The sequence below is a fragment of the Dendrobates tinctorius genome, unplaced genomic scaffold, assembly GCF_039654945.1.
Source record: "Dendrobates tinctorius isolate UK_male_01 unplaced genomic scaffold, ASM3965494v1 ptg000013l, whole genome shotgun sequence".
In the NCBI taxonomy this organism is placed as follows: domain Eukaryota; kingdom Metazoa; phylum Chordata; class Amphibia; order Anura; family Dendrobatidae; genus Dendrobates; species Dendrobates tinctorius.
Genome location: NW_027361681.1, coordinates 1981929 through 2002628, shown reverse-complemented (window position 1 = coordinate 2002628; position 20700 = coordinate 1981929). Strand labels below are relative to the sequence as shown.

General features: G+C 48.8%; 2 protein-coding genes across 6 annotated transcripts in view; one reads left to right on the top strand and one right to left on the bottom strand.

Moving 5' to 3' along the window:
• Positions 1 to 62: 62 nt before the first annotated feature.
• TMEM203 (transmembrane protein 203) lies at positions 63 to 16472 on the bottom strand. 2 transcript variants are annotated; one of them, XM_073558262.1, is made up of 2 exons: positions 16335 to 16472; positions 63 to 610 (listed from the first exon to the last, which is right to left on the bottom strand). In XM_073558262.1, exon 2 carries the CDS (start codon positions 538 to 540, stop codon positions 133 to 135), a length of 408 nt encoding a protein of 135 aa, XP_073414363.1. In that variant the 5' UTR covers positions 541 to 610; positions 16335 to 16472; the 3' UTR covers positions 63 to 132. The 2 variants fall into 2 exon arrangements, with proteins under 2 accessions (XP_073414363.1, XP_073414364.1); XM_073558263.1 differs by having other exon boundaries at positions 63 to 598; positions 16335 to 16410.
• Positions 16353 to 20700, top strand: part of NDOR1 (NADPH dependent diflavin oxidoreductase 1) — a 22384-nt gene continuing 18036 nt past the window's right edge. For 2 of the 4 annotated variants that reach the window (XM_073558260.1, XM_073558257.1), the window contains exons 1-4: positions 16353 to 16491; positions 17711 to 17854; positions 18031 to 18108; positions 18422 to 18519. In XM_073558260.1, coding sequence (XP_073414361.1) covers positions 16474 to 16491; positions 17711 to 17854; positions 18031 to 18108; positions 18422 to 18519 — 338 coding nt within the window. In that variant the 5' untranslated portion in view covers positions 16353 to 16473. The other 2 variants (XM_073558258.1, XM_073558259.1) reach the window with 2 other exon arrangements.

Below are 20700 nucleotides of genomic sequence, written 5' to 3'. Positions count from 1 at the left end.
GTAAGAGCAGTAATCGCGGCCATACTGGTTATCACACATCATGTATTCTGGAAAGATATGACTGATCTTTTACATAAAGCTTTAATAAATAGACATGCAGATCAGGTGATCAGTGGTCTTCGTGGATGCCGCCTAGTTCACTCTGCAGGCTCTGATCATCAGCAGCTGCAGCAGGATGAACACTGGAGACATAATAAGTCCGAACCACAGCCCCTTGGTCTGTTCCACCAGCTTCTGGCACAGCAGCATCTCAAACACAAACTTGAGGCTGAGGATGGTGAGGATCCAGAAGAGACGCAGCACGGCCTGACGCTTCTCCCCGTCCTGGAACAGACGCACTGTGACAATGGCCGTGAAGTAGGTGCTCAATCCATCCGCTGCAAAGAACGGGATGAAGACGTTCCACCAGCCCAGGTCCAATAGTTTGTCAACCTTCATGGCCAAGAGGATGGTGAATATCAGCAGTGAAGAAATGTGGATGAAGATTTCAAACTGGGCGAATCCCAACCACTGGACCAGTTCCCGCAGCGAGAACAGCATGGTGCTAGGGGGGGCTTCAGAGCACTGGGGTCACCATGGGTTGTGGGTAGCGGTTACACTGGAGAACATACTGAGGAGACAGGAACGTAGATTGTTAGTAACTGCAGGTACAGTGACCTGTAAACTATGATTATGGGGGAACCCCGATCACCAGTAAGATGGAGGGGGGATCATTTGAGTCAATGACCACCACTCAGATATAGCCAGCTCCAGTGCTGCTGTATAACTAGAAAGGCAGGACTCAGGAAAGCTGGGTGATGACTACGAATGGCAGCCATAGTATCACGGGGCAGGGTGCGGGCAGTAGAATTGGTGCCACTTGGGAGTATAAAAGAGGGCAAATATTAAGTCAGTCGCTATTATATGGTGCTGGTATTTAGGGTCTTTATGACAGCACGTGTCAGGCAGTGCATGGAAGTTTTATAAGGCACTAAAAGAAGGAAAAATTGTGAGCATAGAATGGGACTATTATATTAAAGCTGTACAGTAGTATTTAGTAAGCTAAATTGTACAATATGAAAGTATTAAATGGACACTGTATACCAGTATTACATGAGTGCAGTATGGAGGTGCTATATGGACGATACAGAGCAGTATTACGTGAGTGCAGTATGGGAGTGTTATATGGACGTTGTATAGCAGTGTTATGCAAGTACAGTATGGGGTATTATATGGACGCTGAATAGCAGTACGGGGGGGTGCTATATGGACGCTGTATACCAGTATTACATGAGTACAGTATGAGGGTGTTATATGGATGCTATATAGCAGTATTACGTGAGTACAATATGGGAGTGTTATATGGACGCTGTATAGCAGTATTACGTGAGAACAGTATGGGGGTGTTATATGGACGCTGTATAGCAGTATTACGTGAGTACAGTATGGGGGGGTTATATGGACGCTGTATAGCAGTATTACGTGAGTACAGTATGGGGTATTATATGGACGCTGAATAGCAGTACGGGGGGGTGCTATATGGACGCTGTATACCAGTATTACATGAGTACAGTATGAGGGTGTTATATGGATGCTATATAGCAGTATTACGTGAGTACAATATGGGAGTGTTATATGGACGCTGTATAGCAGTATTACGTGAGTACAATATGGGAGTGTTATATGGACGCTGTATAGCAGTATTACGCGAGTACAGTATGGGGGGGTTATATGGACGCTGTATAGCAGTATTACGTGAGTACAGTATGGGGTATTATATGGACGCTGAATAGCAGTACGGGGGGGTGCTATATGGACGCTGTATACCAGTATTACACGAGTACAGTATGAGGGTGTTATATGGATGCTATATAGCAGTATTACGTGAGTACAATATGGGAGTGTTATATGGACGCTGTATAGCAGTATTACGTGAGAACAGTATGGGGGTGTTATATGGACGCTGTATAGCAGTATTACGTGAGTACAGTATGGGGTATTATATGGACGCTGAATAGCTTTACGGGGGGGTGCTATATGGACGCTGTATACCAGTATTACATGAGTACAGTATGAGGGTGTTATATGGACGCTATATAGCAGTATTACGTGAGTACAATATGGGAGTGTTATATGGATGCTGTATAGCAGTATTACGTGAGTACAGTATGGGGGTGTTATATGGACGCTGTATAGCAGTATAACGTGAGTACAGTATGGGGTATTATATGGATGCTAAATAGCAGTACGGGAGGGTGCTATATGGACGCTGTATAGCAGTATTACGCGAGTACAGTATGGGGTATTATATGGATGCTGAATAGCAGTATGGGAGTGTTATATGGACGCTGTATACCAGTATTACATGAGTGCAGTATGGGGGTGCTATATAGATGCTATATAGCAGTATTACGTGAATACAGTATGGGAGTGTTATATGGACGCTGTATACCAGTATTACATGAGTACAGTATGAGGGTGTTATATGGACGCTGTATAGCAGTATTACGTGAGTACAATATGGGAGTGTTATATGGACGCTGTATAGCAGTATTACGTGAGTACAGTATGGGGGTGTTATGTGGACGCTGTATAGCAGTATTACGTGAGTACAGTATGGGGTATTATATGGATGCTCTATAGCAATATTACGTGAGCATAGTGTGGGGGTGTTATATGGACGCTGTATAGCAGTATCACGTGAGCATAGTATGGGGTGTTATATGGACGCTGTATAGCAGTATTACGTGAGCATAGTATGGGGGTGTTATATGGACGCTGTATAGCAGTATTATGTGAGTACAGTATAGGGGTGTTATACAAACACCATATAGCAGTATTACGTGAGTGCAGTATGGGGGTGCTATATGGACTCTGTATAGCAGTATAACGTGAGCACAGTATGGGGGTGCCATATGGACGCTGTATAGCAGTATAACGTGAATACAGTATAGGGGTGTTATATGGACGCTGTATAGCAGTATAATGTGAGTACAGTATGGGGGTGCTATATGGACGCTGTATAACAATATAACGTGAGTACAGTATGGGGGTGTTATATGGACGCTGTATAGCAGTATAACGTGAGTACAGTATGGGGGCATTATATGGACGCTGTATAGCAGTACGGGGGGGTGCTATATGGACGCTGTATACCAGTATTACATGAGTACAGTATGAGGGTGTTATATGGACGCTATATAGCAGTATTACGTGAGTACAGTATGGGGGTGTTATGTGGACGCTGTATAGCAGTATTACGTGAGTACAGTATGGGGTATTATATGGATGCTGTATAGCAATATTACGTGAGCATAGTGTGGGGGTGTTATATGGACGCTGTATAGCAGTATCACGTAAGCATAGTATGGGGTGTTGTATGGACGCTGTGTAGCAGTATTACGTGAGTACAGTATAGGGGTGTTATACAAACACCATATAGCAGTATTACGTGAGTGCAGTATGGGGGTGCTATATGGACTCTGTATAGCAGTATAATGTGAGCACAGTATGGGGGTGCCATATGGACGCTGTATAGCAATATAGCGTGAATACAGTATGGGGGTGTTATATGGACGCTGTATAGCAGTATAATGTGAGTACAGTATGGGGGTGCTATATGGACGCTGTATAACAATATAACGTGAGTACAGTATGGGGGTATTATATGGACGCTGTATAGCAGTATAACGTGAGTACAGTATGGGGGCATTATATGGATGCTGTATAGCAGTACGGGGGGGTGCTATATGGACGCTGTATACCAGTATTACATGAGTACAGTATGAGGGTGTTATATGGACGCTGTATACCAGTATTACGTGAGTACAATATGGGAGTGTTATATGGACGCTGTATAGCAGTATTACGTGAGTACAGTATGGGGGTGTTATATGGACGCTGTATAGCAGTATTACGTGAGTACAGTATGGGGTATTATATGGACCCTGTATAGCAGTATTACGCGAGCATAGTATGGGGGTGCTATATGGACGCTGTATAGCAGTATAATGTGAGTGCAGTATGGGGGTGTTATATGGACGCTGTATAGCAGTATTACGTGAGCACAGTATGGGGTATTATATGGACGCTGTACAGCAATATTACGTGAGCATAGTGTGGGGGTGTTATATGGACGCTGTATAGCAGTATTACGCGAGTACAGTATAGGGGTGTTATACAGACACCGTATAGCAGTATTACGTGAGCGCAGTATGGGGGTGCAATATGGACGATGTATAGCAGTATAACGTGAGCACAGTATGGGGGTGCTATATGGACGCTATATAGCAGTATAACGCGAGTACAGTATGGGGGTGTTATATGGACGCTGTATAGCAGTATTACGTGAGTGCAGTATGGGGGTGTTATATGGACGCTGTATAGCCGTATAACGCGAGCAGTATGGGGGTGCTATATGGATGCTGTATAGCAGTACTACACAAGCACAGTATGGGGGTGCTATATGTACGCTGTATAGCAGTATTACGTGAGCGCAGTATGGGGGTGCTATATGGACGCTGTATAGCAGTATTACGCAAGCACAGTATGGGGGTGCTATATGGACGCTGTATAGCAGTATTACGTGAGTGCAGTATGGGGGTGCTATATGGACGCTGTATAGCAGTATTACGCAAGCACAGTATGGGGGTGCTATATGGACGCTGTATAGCAGTATTACGGGAGTGCAGTATGGGGGTGCTATATGGACGCTGTATAGCAGTATTACGTGAGTGCAGTATGGGGGTGCTATATGGACGCTGTATAGCAGTATTACGCAAGCGCAGTATGGGGGTGCTATATGGACGCTGTATAGCAGTATTACGTGAGTGCAGTATGGGGGTGCTATATGGACGCTGTATAGCAGTATTACGCAAGCACAGTATGGGGGTGCTATATGGACGCTGTATAGCAGTATTACGTGAGTGCAGTATGGGGGTGTTATATGGATGCTGTATAGCAGTATTACGTGAGTGCAGTATGGGGGTGTTATAAGGACACTGTATAGAAGTATTACGCGAGCACAGTGTGGGGGTGCTATATGGACGCTGTATAGCACTATTCCGCGAGAACAGTGTGTGGGTGCTATATGGACGCTGTATAGCAGTGTTACGTGAGTGCAGTATGGGGGTGCTATATGGACGCTGTATAGCAGTGTTACGCGAGCACAGTGTGGGGGTGCTATATGGACGCTGTATAGCAGTGTTACGTGAGTGCAGTATGGGGGTGCTATATGGACGCTGTATAGCAGTGTTACGCGAGCACAGTGTGGGGGTGCTATATGGACGCTGTATAGCAGTGTTACGTGAGTGCAGTATGGGGGTGCTATATGGACGCTGTATAGCAGTGTTACGCGAGCACAGTGTGGGGGTGCTATATGGACGCTGTATAGCAGTGTTACGTGAGTGCAGTATGGGGGTGCTATATGGACGCTGTATAGCAGTGTTACGCGAGCACAGTGTGGGGGTGCTATATGGACGCTGTATAGCAGTGTTACGTGAGTGCAGTATGGGGGTGCTATATGGACGCTGTATAGCAGTGTTACACGAGCACAGTGTGGGGGTGCTATATGGACGCTGTATAGCAGTGTTACGTGAGTGCAGTATGGGGTATTATATGGATGCTCTATAGCAATATTACGTGAGCATAGTGTGGGGGTGTTATATGGACGCTGTATAGCAGTATCACGTGAGCATAGTATGGGGTGTTATATGGACGCTGTATAGCAGTATTACGTGAGCATAGTATGGGGTGTTATATGGACGCTGTATAGCAGTATTATGTGAGTACAGTATAGGGGTGTTATACAAACACCATATAGCAGTATTACGTGAGTGCAGTATGGGGGTGCTATATGGACTCTGTATAGCAGTATAACGTGAGCACAGTATGGTGGTGCCATATGGACGCTGTATAGCAGTATAACGTGAATACAGTATGGGGGTGTTATATGGACGCTGTATAGCAGTATAATGTGAGTACAGTATGGGGGTGCTATATGGACGCTGTATAACAATATAACGCGAGTACAGTATGGGGGTGTTATATGGACGCTGTATAGCAGTATAACGTGAGTACAGTATGGGGGCATTATATGGACGCTGTATAGCAGTACGGGGGGGTGCTATATGGACGCTGTATACCAGTATTACATGAGTACAGTAAGAGGGTGTTATATGGACGCTATATAGCAGTATTACGTGAGTACAGTATGGGGGTGTTATGTGTACGCTGTATAGCAGTATTACGTGAGTACAGTATGGGGTATTATATGGATGCTGTATAGCAATATTACGTGAGCATAGTGTGGGGGTGTTATATGGACGCTGTATAGCAGTATCAAGTGAGCATAGTATGGGGTGTTATATGGACGCTGTATAGCAGTATTACGTGAGTACAGTATAGGGGTGTTATACAAACACCATATAGCAGTATTACGTGAGTGCAGTATGGGGGTGCTATATGGACTCTGTATAGCAGTATAACGTGAGCACAGTATGGGGGTGCTATATGGACGCTGTATAACAATATAACGTGAGTACAGTATGGGGGTGTTATATGTACGCCGTATAGCAGTATAACGTGAGTACAGTATGGGGGCATTATATGGACGCTGTATAGCAGTACGGGGGGTGCTATATGGACGCTGTATACCAGTATTACATGAGTACAGTATGAGGGTGTTATATGGACGCTATATAGCAGTATTACGTGAGTACAATATGGGAGTGTTATATGGACGCTGTATAGCAGTATTACGTGAGTACAGTATGGGGGTGTTATATGGACGCTGTATAGCAGTATTACGTGAGTACAGTATGGGGTATTATATGGACCCTGTATAGCAGTATTACGCGAGCATAGTATGGGGGTGCTATATGGACGCTGTATAGCAGTATAATGTGAGTGCAGTATGGGGGTGTTATATGGACGCTGTATAGCAGTATTACGTGAGCACAGTATGGGGTATTATATGGACGCTGTATAGCAATATTACGTGAGCATAGTGTGGGGGTGTTATATGGACGCTGTATAGTAGTATTACGTGAGCATAGTATGGGGGTGTTATATGGACACTGTATAGCAGTATTACGTGAGTACAGTATAGGGGTGTTATACAGACACCGTATAGCAGTATTACGTGAGCGCAGTATGGGGGTGCAATATGGACGATGTATAGCAGTATAATGTGAGTGCAGTATGGGGGTGTTATATGGACGCTGTATAGCAGTATTACGTGAGCACAGTATGGGGTATTATATGGACGCTGTATAGCAATATTACGTGAGCATAGTGTGGGGGTGTTATATGGACGCTGTATAGTAGTATTACGTGAGCATAGTATGGGGGTGTTATATGGACACTGTATAGCAGTATAACGTGAGTACAGTATGGGGGTGTTATATGGATGATGTATAGCAGTATAACGTGAGCACAGTATGGGGGTGCTATATGGACGCTGTGTAGCAGTATTACGTGAGTGCAGTATGGGGATGTTATATGGACGCTGTATAGCAGTATTACGCGAGCAGTGTGGGGGTGCTACATGGACGCTGTATAGCAGTATTACGTGAGTGCAGTATGGGGGTGCTACGCAAGCACAGTATGGGGGTGCTATATGGACGCTGTATAGCAGTATTACGTGAGTGCAGTATGGGGGTGCTATATGGACGCTGTATAGCAGTATTACGCAAGCACAGTATGGGAGTGCTATATGGACGCTGTATAGCAGTATTACGTGAGTGCAGTATGGGGGTGCTATATGGACGCTGTATAGCAGTATTACGTGAGTGCAGTATGGGGGTGCTATATGGACGCTGTATAGCAGTATTACGCAAGCACAGTATGGGGGTGCTATATGGACGCTGTATAGCAGTATTACGTGAGTGCAGTATGGGGGTGCTATATGGACGCTGTATAGCAGTATTACGCAAGCACAGTATGGGGGTGCTATATGGACGCTGTATAGCAGTATTACGTGAGTGCAGTATGGGGGTGTTATATGGATGCTGTATAGCAGTATTACGTGAGTGCAGTATGGGGGTGTTATAAGGACGCTGTATAGAAGTATTACTCGAGCACAGTGTGGGGGTGCTATATGGACGCTGTATAGCAGTATTCCGCGAGCACAGTGTGGGGGTGCTATATGGACGCTGTATAGCAGTGTTACGTGAGTACAGTATGGGGGTGCTATATGGATGCTGTATAGCAGTGTTACGCGAGCACAGTGTGGGGGTGCTATATGGACGCTGTATAGCAGTGTTACGTGAGTGCAGTATGGGGGTGCTATATGGACGCTGTATAGCAGTGTTACGCGAGCACAGTGTGGGGGTGCTATATGGACGCTGTATAGCAGTTACGTGAGTGCAGTATGGGGGTGCTATATGGACGCTGTATAGCAGTATTCCGCGAGCACAGTGTGGGGGTGCTATATGGACGCTGTATAGCAGTGTTACGTGAGTGCAGTATGGGGGTGCTATATGGACGCTGTATAGCAGTGTTACGCAAGCACAGTGTGGGGGTGCTATATGGACGCTGTATAGCAGTGTTACGTGAGTGCAGTATGGGGGTGCTATATGGACGCTGTATAGCAGTGTTACGCGAGCACAGTGTGGGGGTGCTATATGGACGCTGTATAGCAGTGCTACGTGAGTGCAGTATGGGGGTGCTATATGGACGCTGTATAGCAGTGTTACGCGAGCACAGTGTGGGGGTGCTATATGGACGCTGTATAGCAGTGTTACGTGAGTGCAGTATGGGGGTGCTATATGGACGCTGTATAGCAGTGTTACGCGAGCACAGTGTGGGGGTGCTATATGGACGCTGTATAGCAGTGTTACGTGAGTGCAGTATGGGGGTGCTATATGGACGCTGTATAGCAGTGTTACGCGAGCACAGTGTGGGGGTGCTATATGGACGCTGTATAGCAGTGTTACGTGAGTGCAGTATGGGGGTGCTATATGGATGCTGTATAGCAGTATTCCGCGAGCACAGTGTGGGGGTGCTATATGGACGCTGTATAGCAGTGTTACGTGAGTGCAGTATGGGGGTGCTATATGGACGCTGTATAGCAGTGTTACGCGAGCACAGTGTGGGGGTGCTATATGGACGCTGTATAGCAGTGTTACGTGAGTGCAGTATGGGGGTGCTATATGGACGCTGTATAGCAGTGTTACGCGAGCACAGTGTGGGGGTGCTATATGGACGCTGTATAGCAGTGTTACGTGAGTGCAGTATGGGGGTGCTATATGGACGCTGTATAGCAGTGTTACGCGAGCACAGTGTGGGGGTGCTAAATGGACGCTGTATAGCAGTGTTACGTGAGTGCAGTATGGGGGTGCTATATGGACGCTGTATAGCAGTGTTACGCGAGCACAGTGTGGGGGTGCTATATGGACGCTGTATAGCAGTGTTACGTGAGTGCAGTATGGGGGTGCTATATGGACGCTGTATAGCAGTGTTACGCGAGCACAGTGTGGGGGTGCTATATGGACGCTGTATAGCAGTGTTACGTGAGTGCAGTATGGGGGTGCTATATGGACGCTGTATAGCAGTGTTACGCGAGCACAGTGTGGGGGTGCTATATGGACGCTGTATAGCAGTGTTACGTGAGTGCAGTATGGGGGTGCTATATGGACGCTGTATAGCAGTGTTACGCGAGCACAGTGTGGGGGTGCTATATGGACGCTGTATAGCAGTGTTACGTGAGTGCAGTATGGGGGTGCTATATGGACGCTGTATAGCAGTGTTACGTGAGTGCAGTATGGGGGTGCTATATGGACGCTGTATAGCAGTGTTACGCGAGCACAGTGTGGGGGTGCTATATGGACGCTGTATAGCAGTGTTACGTGAGTGCAGTATGGGGGTGCTATATGGACGCTTTATAGCAGTGTTACGCGAGCACAGTGTGGGGGTGCTATATGGACGCTGTATAGCAGTGTTACGTGAGTGCAGTATGGGGGTGCTATATGGACGCTGTATAGCAGTGTTACGTGAGTGCAGTATGGGGGTGCTATATGGACGCTGTATAGCAGTGTTACGCGAGCACAGTGTGGGGGTGCTATATGGACGCTGTATAGCAGTGTTACGTGAGTGCAGTATGGGGGTGCTATATGGACGCTGTATAGCAGTGTTACGCGAGCACAGTGTGGGGGTGCTATATGGACGCTGTATAGCAGTGTTACGTGAGTGCAGTATGGGGGTGCTATATGGACGCTGTATAGCAGTGTTACACGAGCACAGTGTGGGGGTGCTATATGGACGCTGTATAGCAGTGTTACCTGAGTGCAGTATGGGGTATTATATGGATGCTCTATAGCAATATTACGTGAGCATAGTGTGGGGGTGTTATATGGACGCTGTATAGCAGTATCACGTGAGCATAGTATGGGGTGTTATATGGACGCTGTATAGCAGTGTTACGCTAGTGCAGTATGGGGGTGCTACGCGAGCACAGTGTGGGGGTGCTATATGGACGCCGTATAGCAGTGTTACGTGAGTGCAGTATGGGGGTGCCATATGGACGCTGTATAGCAGTGTTACGCGAGCACAGTGTGGGGGTGCTATATGGACGCTGTATAGCAGTATTACGTGAGTGCAGTATGGGGGTGCTATATGGACGCTGTATAGCAGTGTTACGCGAGCACAGTGTGGGGGTGCTATATGGACGCTGTATAGCAGTGTTACGTGAGTGCAGTATGGGGGTGCTATATGGACGCTGTATAGCAGTGTTACGTGAGTGCAGTATGGGGGTGCTATATGGACGCTGTATAGCAGTGTTACGCGAGCACAGTGTGGGGGTGCTATATGGACGCTGTATAGCAGTGTTACGCTAGTGCAGTATGGGGGTGCTACGCGAGCACAGTGTGGGGGTGCTATATGGACGCCGTATAGCAGTGTTACGTGAGTGCAGTATGGGGGTGCCATATGGACGCTGTATAGCAGTGTTACGCGAGCACAGTGTGGGGGTGCTATATGGACGCTGTATAGCAGTATTACGTGAGTGCAGTATGGGGGTGCTATATGGACGCTGTATAGCAGTGTTACGCGAGCACAGTGTGGGGGTGCTATATGGACGCTGTATAGCAGTGTTACGTGAGTGCAGTATGGGGGTGCTATATGGACGCTGTATAGCAGTGTTACGTGAGTGCAGTATGGGGGTGCTATATGGACGCTGTATAGCAGTGTTACGCGAGCACAGTGTGGGGGTGCTATATGGACGCTGTATAGCAGTGTTACGTGAGTGCAGTATGGGGGTGCTATATGGACGCTGTATAGCAGTGTTACGCGAGCACAGTGTGGGGGTGCTATATGGACGCTGTATAGCAGTGTTACGTGAGTGCAGTATGGGGGTGCTATATGGACGCTGTATAGCAGTGTTACGTGAGTGCAGTATGGGGGTGGTATATGGACGCTGTATAGCAGTGTTACGTGAGTGCAGTATGGGGGTGCTATATGGACGCTGTATAGCAGTGTTACGCGAGCACAGTGTGGGGGTGCTATATGGACGCTGTATAGCAGTATTACGTGAGTGCAGTATGGGGGTGCTATATGGACGCTGTATAGCAGTGTTACGCGAGCACAGTGTGGGGGTGCTATATGGACGCTGTATAGCAGTGTTACGTGAGTGCAGTATGGGGGTGCTATATGGACGCTGTATAGCAGTGTTACGTGAGTGCAGTATGGGGGTGCTATATGGACGCTGTATAGCAGTGTTACGCGAGCACAGTGTGGGGGTGCTATATGGACGCTGTATAGCAGTGTTACGTGAGTGCAGTATGGGGGTGCTATATGGACGCTGTATAGCAGTGTTACGCGAGCACAGTGTGGGGGTGCTATATGGACGCTGTATAGCAGTGTTACGTGAGTGCAGTATGGGGGTGCTATATGGACGCTGTATAGCAGTGTTACGTGAGTGCAGTATGGGGGTGGTATATGGACGCTGTATAGCAGTGTTACGTGAGTGCAGTATGGGGGTGCTATATGGACGCTGTATAGCAGTGTTACGCGAGCACAGTGTGGGGGTGCTATATGGACGCTCTATAGCAGTGTTACGTGAGTGCAGTATGGGGGTGCTATATGGACGCTGTATAGCAGTGTTACGCGAGCACAGTGTGGGGGTGCTATATGGACGCTGTATAGCAGTGTTACGTGAGTGCAGTATGGGGGTGCTATATGGACGCTGTATAGCATTGTTACGTGAGTGCAGTATGGGGGTGCTATATGGACGCTGTATAGCAGTGTTACGCGAGCACAGTGTGGGGGTGCTATATGGACGCTGTATAGCAGTGTTACGTGAGTGCAGTATGGGGGTGCTATATGGACGCTGTATAGCAGTGTTACGCGAGCACAGTGTGGGGGTGCTATATGGACGCTGTATAGCAGTGTTACGTGAGTGCAGTATGGGGGTGCTATATGGACGCTGTATAGCAGTGTTACGCGAGCACAGTGCGGGGGTGCTATATGGACGCTGTATAGCAGTGTTACGTGAGTGCAGTATGGGGGTGCTATATGGACGCTGTATAGCAGTGTTACGCGAGCACAGTGTGGGGGTGCTATATGGACGCTGTATAGCAGTGTTACGTGAGTGCAGTATGGGGGTGCTATATGGACGCTGTATAGCAGTGTTACGCGAGCACAGTGCGGGGGTGCTATATGGACGCTGTATAGCAGTGTTACGTGAGTGCAGTATGGGGGTGCTATATGGACGCTGTATAGCAGTGTTACGCGAGCACAGTGTGGGGGTGCTATATGGACGCTGTATAGCAGTGTTACGTGAGTGCAGTATGGGGGTGCTATATGGACGCTGTATAGCAGTGTTACGCGAGCACAGTGTGGGGGTGCTATATGGACGCTGTATAGCAGTGTTACGTGAGTGCAGTATGGGGGTGCTATATGGACGCTGTATAGCAGTGTTACGCGAGCACAGTGTGGGGGTGCTATATGGACGCTGTATAGCAGTGTTACGTGAGTGCAGTATGGGGGTGCTATATGGACGCTGTATAGCAGTGTTACGCGAGCACAGTGTGGGGGTGCTATATGGACGCTGTATAGCAGTGTTACGTGAGTGCAGTATGGGGGTGCTATATGGACGCTGTATAGCAGTGTTACGTGAGTGCAGTATGGGGGTGCTATATGGACGCTGTATAGCAGTGTTACGCGAGCACAGTGTGGGGGTGCTATATGGACTCTGTATAGCAGTGTTACGTGAGTGCAGTATGGGGGTGCTATATGGACGCTGTATAGCAGTGTTACGCGAGCACAGTGTGGGGGTGCTATATGGACGCTGTATAGCAGTGTTACGTGAGTGCAGTATGGGGGTGCTATATGGACGCTGTATAGCAGTGTTACGTGAGTGCAGTATGGGGGTGCTATATGGACGCTGGCTAGCAGTGTTACGCGAGCACAGTGTGGGGGTGCTATATGGACGATGTATAGCAGTGTTACGTGAGTGCAGTATGGGGGTGCTATATGGACGCTGTATAGCAGTGTTACGCGAGCACAGTGTGGGGGTGCTATATGGACGCTGTATAGCAGTGTTACGTGAGTGCAGTATGGGGGTGCTATATGGACGCTGTATAGCAGTGTTACGCGAGCACAGTGCGGGGGTGCTATATGGACGCTGTATAGCAGTGTTACGTGAGTGCAGTATGGGGGTGCTATATGGACGCTGTATAGCAGTGTTACGTGAGTGCAGTATGGGGGTGCTATATGGACGCTGTATAGCAGTGTTACGCGAGCACAGTGTGGGGGTGCTATATGGACGCTGTATAGCAGTGTTACGTGAGTGCAGTATGGGGGTGCTATATGGACGCTGTATAGCAGTGTTACGCGAGCACAGTGCGGGGGTGCTATATGGACGCTGTACAGCAGTGTTACGTGAGTGCAGTATGGGGGTGCTATATGGACGCTGTATAGCAGTGTTACGCGAGCACAGTGTGGGGGTGCTATATGGACGCTGTATAGCAGTGTTACGCGAGCACAGTGCGGGGGTGCTATATGGACGCTGTATAGCAGTGTTACGTGAGTGCAGTATGGGGGTGCTATATGGACGCTGTATAGCAGTGTTACGCGAGCACAGTGTGGGGGTGCTATATGGACGCTGTATAGCAGTGTTACGTGAGTGCAGTATGGGGGTGCTATATGGACGCTGTATAGCAGTGTTACGCGAGCACAGTGTGGGGGTGCTATATGGACGCTGTATAGCAGTGTTACGTGAGTGCAGTATGGGGGTGCTATATGGACGCTGTATAGCAGTGTTACGCGAGCACAGTGTGGGGGTGCTATATGGACGCTGTATAGCAGTGTTACGTGAGTGCAGTATGGGGGTGCTATATGGACGCTGTATAGCAGTGTTACGCGAGCACAGTGCGGGGGTGCTATATGGACGCTGTATAGCAGTGTTACGTGAGTGCAGTATGGGGGTGCTATATGGACGCTGTATAGCAGTGTTACGCGAGCACAGTGTGGGGGTGCTATATGGACGCTGTATAGCAGTGTTACGTGAGTGCAGTATGGGGGTGCTATATGGACGCTGTATAGCAGTGTTACACGAGCACAGTGTGGGGGTGCTATATGGACGCTGTATAGCAGTGTTACGTGAGTGCAGTATGGGGGTGCTATATGGACGCTGTATAGCAGTGTTACGTGAGTGCAGTATGGGGGTGCTATATGGACGCTGTATAGCAGTGTTACGCGAGCACAGTGTGGGGGTGCTATATGGACGCTCTATAGCAGTGTTACGTGAGTGCAGTATGGGGGTGCTATATGGACGCTGTATAGCAGTGTTACGCGAGCACAGTGTGGGGGTGCTATATGGACGCTGTATAGCAGTGTTACGTGAGTGCAGTATGGGGGTGCTATATGGACGCTGTATAGCAGTGTTACGTGAGTGCAGTATGGGGGTGCTATATGGACGCTGTATAGCAGTGTTACGCGAGCACAGTGTGGGGGTGCTATATGGACGCTGTATAGCAGTGTTACGTGAGTGCAGTATGGGGGTGCTATATGGACGCTGTATAGCAGTGTTACGCGAGCACAGTGTGGGGGTGCTATATGGACGCTGTATAGCAGTGTTACGTGAGTGCAGTATGGGGGTGCTATATGGACGCTGTATAGCAGTGTTACGCGAGCACAGTGTGGGGGTGCTATATGGACGCTGTATAGCAGTGTTACGTGAGTGCAGTATGGGGGTGCTATATGGACGCTGTATAGCAGTGTTACGTGAGTGCAGTATGGGGGTGCTATATGGACGCTGTATAGCAGTGTTACGCGAGCACAGTGTGGGGGTGCTATATGGACTCTGTATAGCAGTGTTACGTGAGTGCAGTATGGGGGTGCTATATGGACGCTGTATAGCAGTGTTACGCGAGCACAGTGTGGGGGTGCTATATGGACGCTGTATAGCAGTGTTACGTGAGTGCAGTATGGGGGTGCTATATGGACGCTGTATAGCAGTGTTACGTGAGTGCAGTATGGGGGTGCTATATGGACGCTGTATAGCAGTGTTACGCGAGCACAGTGTGGGGGTGCTATATGGACGCTGTATAGCAGTGTTACGTGAGTGCAGTATGGGGGTGCTATATGGACGCTGTATAGCAGTGTTACGTGAGCACAGTGTGGGGGTGCTATATGGACGCTGTATAGCAGTGTTACGTGAGTGCAGTATGGGGGTGCTATATGGACGCTGTATAGCAGTGTTACGCGAGCACAGTGCGGGGGTGCTATATGGACGCTGTATAGCAGTGTTACGTGAGTGCAGTATGGGGGTGCTATATGGACGCTGTATAGCAGTGTTACGTGAGTGCAGTATGGGGGTGCTATATGGACGCTGTATAGCAGTGTTACGCGAGCACAGTGTGGGGGTGCTATATGGACGCTGTATAGCAGTGTTACGTGAGTGCAGTATGGGGGTGCTATATGGACGCTGTATAGCAGTGTTACGCGAGCACAGTGTGGGGGTGCTATATGGACGCTGTATAGCAGTGTTACGTGAGTGCAGTATGGGGGTGCTATATGGACGCTGTATAGCAGTGTTACGTGAGTGCAGTATGGGGGTGCTATATGGACGCTGTATAGCAGTGTTACGCGAGCACAGTGTGGGGGTGCTATATGGACGCTGTATAGCAGTGTTACGTGAGTGCAGTATGGGGGTGCTATATGGACGCTGTATAGCAGTATTACGCAAGCACAGTGTGGGGGTGCTATGTAGACACTGTGTCAGTCTGGGGTCTTGTACTTAGGTTTATATTTCGCAATGAGTAATATCTCACACGATACAATGTGGCTGCAGCTGCCGATACAGGACGCAGACCGTTAGAGGATATCGTTACATTATGAGGTGTTTCGGTTCTCACCAAGCTCCGGTGCTGCCACTTCTCCCTCCTCTCGCACTTTCGCCATCACTGTCCGATGATGTCATTAGTCGGCGCGTTGCGGTGACGTCATCGGGAGGGGCGGGGTGAAGTCACCGGCGTTTAGGTCTAAGAAATAAGAATGGATGGGACCGCGCAGGTGAAGGCTGTGAGGGGGCTGCAGGGAGGGGACCCTGGGGGGCTATGCTTTGTACATACACCCACTGCCACACTACCATGACACCCTCTGACTACTGGTCATGCTGCATGCCACAACACCCCTGTAATCCGTGCACCCACCGCCCCCTATAACTCCTCTACACTTGTACTCACTATATTTATGTATTAGAACGTTCAAACATCCACATAATTGTATCTTCTGACCCCCAGTGTATTAGGGGGCTATAATGTGACCATCAGCGGGTATTACAGAGTGTAACAGGCCAGAGCTCTGAGTGAGGCCATCTGTGGGGGCAGAAGCCGGGGTCAGTGGGTATAATTATACGGGTGTTAGGATCAGTGGGTATACTTATCGGTGTGCTATAGGATCGGTGGGTATACGTAGAGGAGTGTTACTGGATCAGAGTGTATAAGTATAGGGGTGTTATAGAATCAGTGGGTATAAGTATAGGGGTGTTGCAGGATCAGTGGGTATAAGTAGAGAGGTATTAGGATCAGTGGGTATAAGTAAAGGGGTGTTAGGATCAGTGGGTTTAAGTACAGGGGTATTAAGATTGGTGGGTATACATAGAGGGGTGTTATAGGATCGGTGGGTATACGTAGAGGAGTGTTACTGGATCAGAGTGTATAAGTATAGGGGTGTTATAGGATCAGTGGGTATAAGTAGAGGGGTATTAGGATCAGTGGGTATAAGTAAAGGGGTGTTAGGATCAGTGGGTTTAAGTACCGGGGTATTAAGATTAGTGGGTATACATAGAGGGGTGTTATAGGATCGGTGGGTATAAGTAGAGCAGTATTAGGATTAGTGGGTATAAGAGGGGTGTTATATGATCACTGGGTATAACTATAAGGGTGTTAAGATCGGTGGGTATAAGTAGAGGGGTATTAAGATCAGTGGGCATACGTATAGGGGTGTTATAGGATCGGTGGGTATGAGTAGAGGGGTGTTAGGATCAGTGAGTATAAGGAGAGGGGTGATTTAGGATCAGTGGGTATAGACGTTTGGGGGTGTTATTGGATCAGTGGGTATAAGAAGAGGGGTGTTATAGCATTAGTGGGTATAAGAAAAGAGGTGTTATAGGATCAATGGGTATAAATAGAAGGGTGTGATAGGATCAGTGGGTATAGAGGTTTGGCGCTTTCTAAAGGCATATAAATCAGTGTTGATTAAATTTTTATTTATTTTTGTATTTTTCTAGACTTCCCAGACAGCCGAGAGGAATTTGCTGATTCTTTATGGTAGTCAGATGGGGACAGCGGAGGACATGGCGGAGAGAGTCGGGAGAGAGGCCCGGCGCAGACACTTCACCTGCCAGGTGGACTCCATAGACAGCTACAATATTGTAAGTCTCATCCTGTTTTTGGAGGTCATTTAATGTGATCAATCACAGCTGCAGTGTAAAGTATGAGGGATAAAGAAGAAGCCTTGGCCTGTGTTGAGACAGGAACAGAGATGGGAAACAGCTGAGGACTGTAAATGTGATGTATGGTGGAGACTTTGTCCTTTTTCTTTCTGTAGGTGAATCTTGTCCATGAGCAGCTGGTGATATTTGTCTGTGCTACTACCGGACAAGGTGACCCCCCAGATAACATGAAGGTAAATGTGATGGCGAAACATCGCCTCCTAGTGATGAGACTGGGAAATGCCAGTGTAAGAAATTAGCACTTATTGTTAATGAAAGGGAACAGTTTTGCTGGAATTTAATTCTTTTCAAAGTTGAAGGCTTGTTACAGTTGTAACAAACACCTCATCAGAGCAAATCTCTTTCTTTTCCTGAGAGGGATTTTAGTTTAATATGACCATTTCCATTCACTGATCACAATCTTAACAATGGTGAGGAAGTGATTCACAAACGTATTAGAAAGTTGCAGACCTAATGAAGCCAAACTTTTCCTTTATTTCTTCCCAGAACTTTTGGAGATTCATCTTCCGCAGGCACCTGCCCCATAATTCCTTGTGTCAGATGGATTACGCCGTTCTAGGTTTGGGCGATTCCTCTTATTCAAAGTAAGATGATCAGTGGCAGCAACTCGGTGCGGCCCCTTTATATGAGTGGCGTGGATTAGGTTAACCCTTCGGGGACCCAGGCAATACATGTACGTCGGACATGCACTACATGGAGAGGGTCAGGAGCTGAGCCTGATCTGTACAGTGTGGGTGCTGGCTGTGTTATACAGCTGGCACCTGTGAGTAACTGCATGATCAGAGCTAACTCCGATCGCAACATTTTCTCCTTCGTCTCATTGGGGGACACATACTGTGGGTGTATGCTTCTGCCGCTAGGAGGCTGACATTAAGTGAAAAAAAGAGGTTAGCTCCTCCTCCGCAGTATACACCCTCGCCCCTATTGCGGGCGGAAATCAGTTTTTTGCTTAGTGTCCTATGGAGGCACACAGTCTGGATCTCTCCAGACTATTTTTTTCTAGTTTACTATGAAGATGAGACAGGGGCGACGGATCCTATTGAAAGGGTCCGATCTCCCCAAACCATCAACGGGCGAGCACGTGTTGAGTATCGTCTCCGCGTATCCTTTCCCGCGCCGAGGGACATCTCTGGGACTTTTCCCCAGACATCTATTTTTTTCTTTGTTTTTTATTTTATGAAGATAAGACAGGGGCAACGCATCCTATTGAAAGGATCCGATTTCCCCAAACCATCAACGGGCGACCACGTGCGAGTATCCCTCCACGTATCCTCTCCCGCGACGTGGGACATTATGCCAGACTTAGCCCTGTCCACCCCTAGGTATTGAAACCATGGGCTTGCACAGAGGCACAAGACTAGTCTGTGCGGCCCCCACTGCTCCACCAACGCTAGACGGCGGTGCTGCAAGGTGGCGGACGGTCCCTCTCCTCACCCCCTGAAGGGGTTAGATGGAGCTAGGGTGCCTGCACCGTCCTATTTTTTATCAAAGACCCCCTCATACCTGCTGGATCTGGATCCGTCAGGACAGGAACACTGCGCCGGTCAGTAGTGCTACTTTTGGTACCGCGCGCCCCCCCCCCCCCCGGTCGGGTATGGGAAAAATTGAGGCCGCGGCTTCGGCCGGAGCTAGGCCGCGGCCGGAAGTTCCGCCCTCGGGGCCGCGTGTCACTTCCGGCAGCCCGCCCCGCACTCGGCGGCGGTAAAAATCGAGGCCCCGGCTTCAGAGCACGGGCTAGGCCGCAAGATGGGAGTACCGCCCCTAGAGCGATTTTACAGGCTGGTGCGCGCCACAGATGTCGGCATGCGATTTAAAGGAGCATCCAGGACGGGGGGGCGCAGGACTGGGGTAAGTGCTGCCCGAGAGGCTACCTCCTCCCCATATCCCCAGCAGCGGACAGATACAGCATGTCCGAACAAAAGCAAAGACGCACACGTTCTTTTACGCGGCATGCATCTCTTGTCGGGCTGCGTTTCCGCGGGTGCAGAGCAGCATTTATGCGAAGCCTGCGAATCCAAACGCGCCCAGGAGCCCTCCCCTGCGACCGCGACCAATGTGTCAAATGCCCCGGAGTGGGCCCGATCACTGTCACAGTACATGGCGTCGCTTACGAGAGCAATAGAATCCCTTCAAGCCCCAGATAGGGGCAGGGACAGTGTCTCGCCGCCTTTAGAGGGAACCCTCCACCTCACAGGAGCCTCCGGCCTGCAGGGGCCACCCTCACTCCAGGCAGACCCGGGGGAAACGAATCCACACGGTGTCGCCCAGTCTATCCGGTGCCTTCGGCATCCGTAAGATCTGCTTCTCGCTCCCCGTCACCAGTGGTTGATAGCGAGCAGACCTCAGATTGTGACTCAGACGAGCCCATGGACCTGGACACTCCAGGGTCACGTGAAACAGTGGACAGCCTCATAGAAGCCATCAATCAGACCCTGGGGATTGAGGATGATACCGCAGCGGCTACGGGGCGTAAAGTGGCAGGTAAACGGGTGAAGCGGCTGCACAGAATTTGTTCCTCTCACCCTGAGTTTGAGGACATAGTGCAGCGGCACAGAGAACGTCCAAAATTGCTTTTTTCTCGGGTTAAAAGGCACTCGAAACGTTATCCGTTTGCTCCAGACCTCCGTAAACAATCGATGGAATCCCCGATAGTGGATCCTCCGGTTTCACGCCTGGCCACTAAGACCCGGTTATCTGTCCCTAGGGTTTCCTCGATTAAAGATCCCACGGACTGTCTTTTTGAGAGCCTAGGTCGTTCAGTATAT

Excerpts from the sequence above, each read along its gene's own strand:
- TMEM203 (XM_073558262.1), bottom strand. The coding sequence starts at position 540 with ATGCTGTTCTCGCTGCGGGAACTGGTCCAGTGGTTGGGATTCGCCCAG.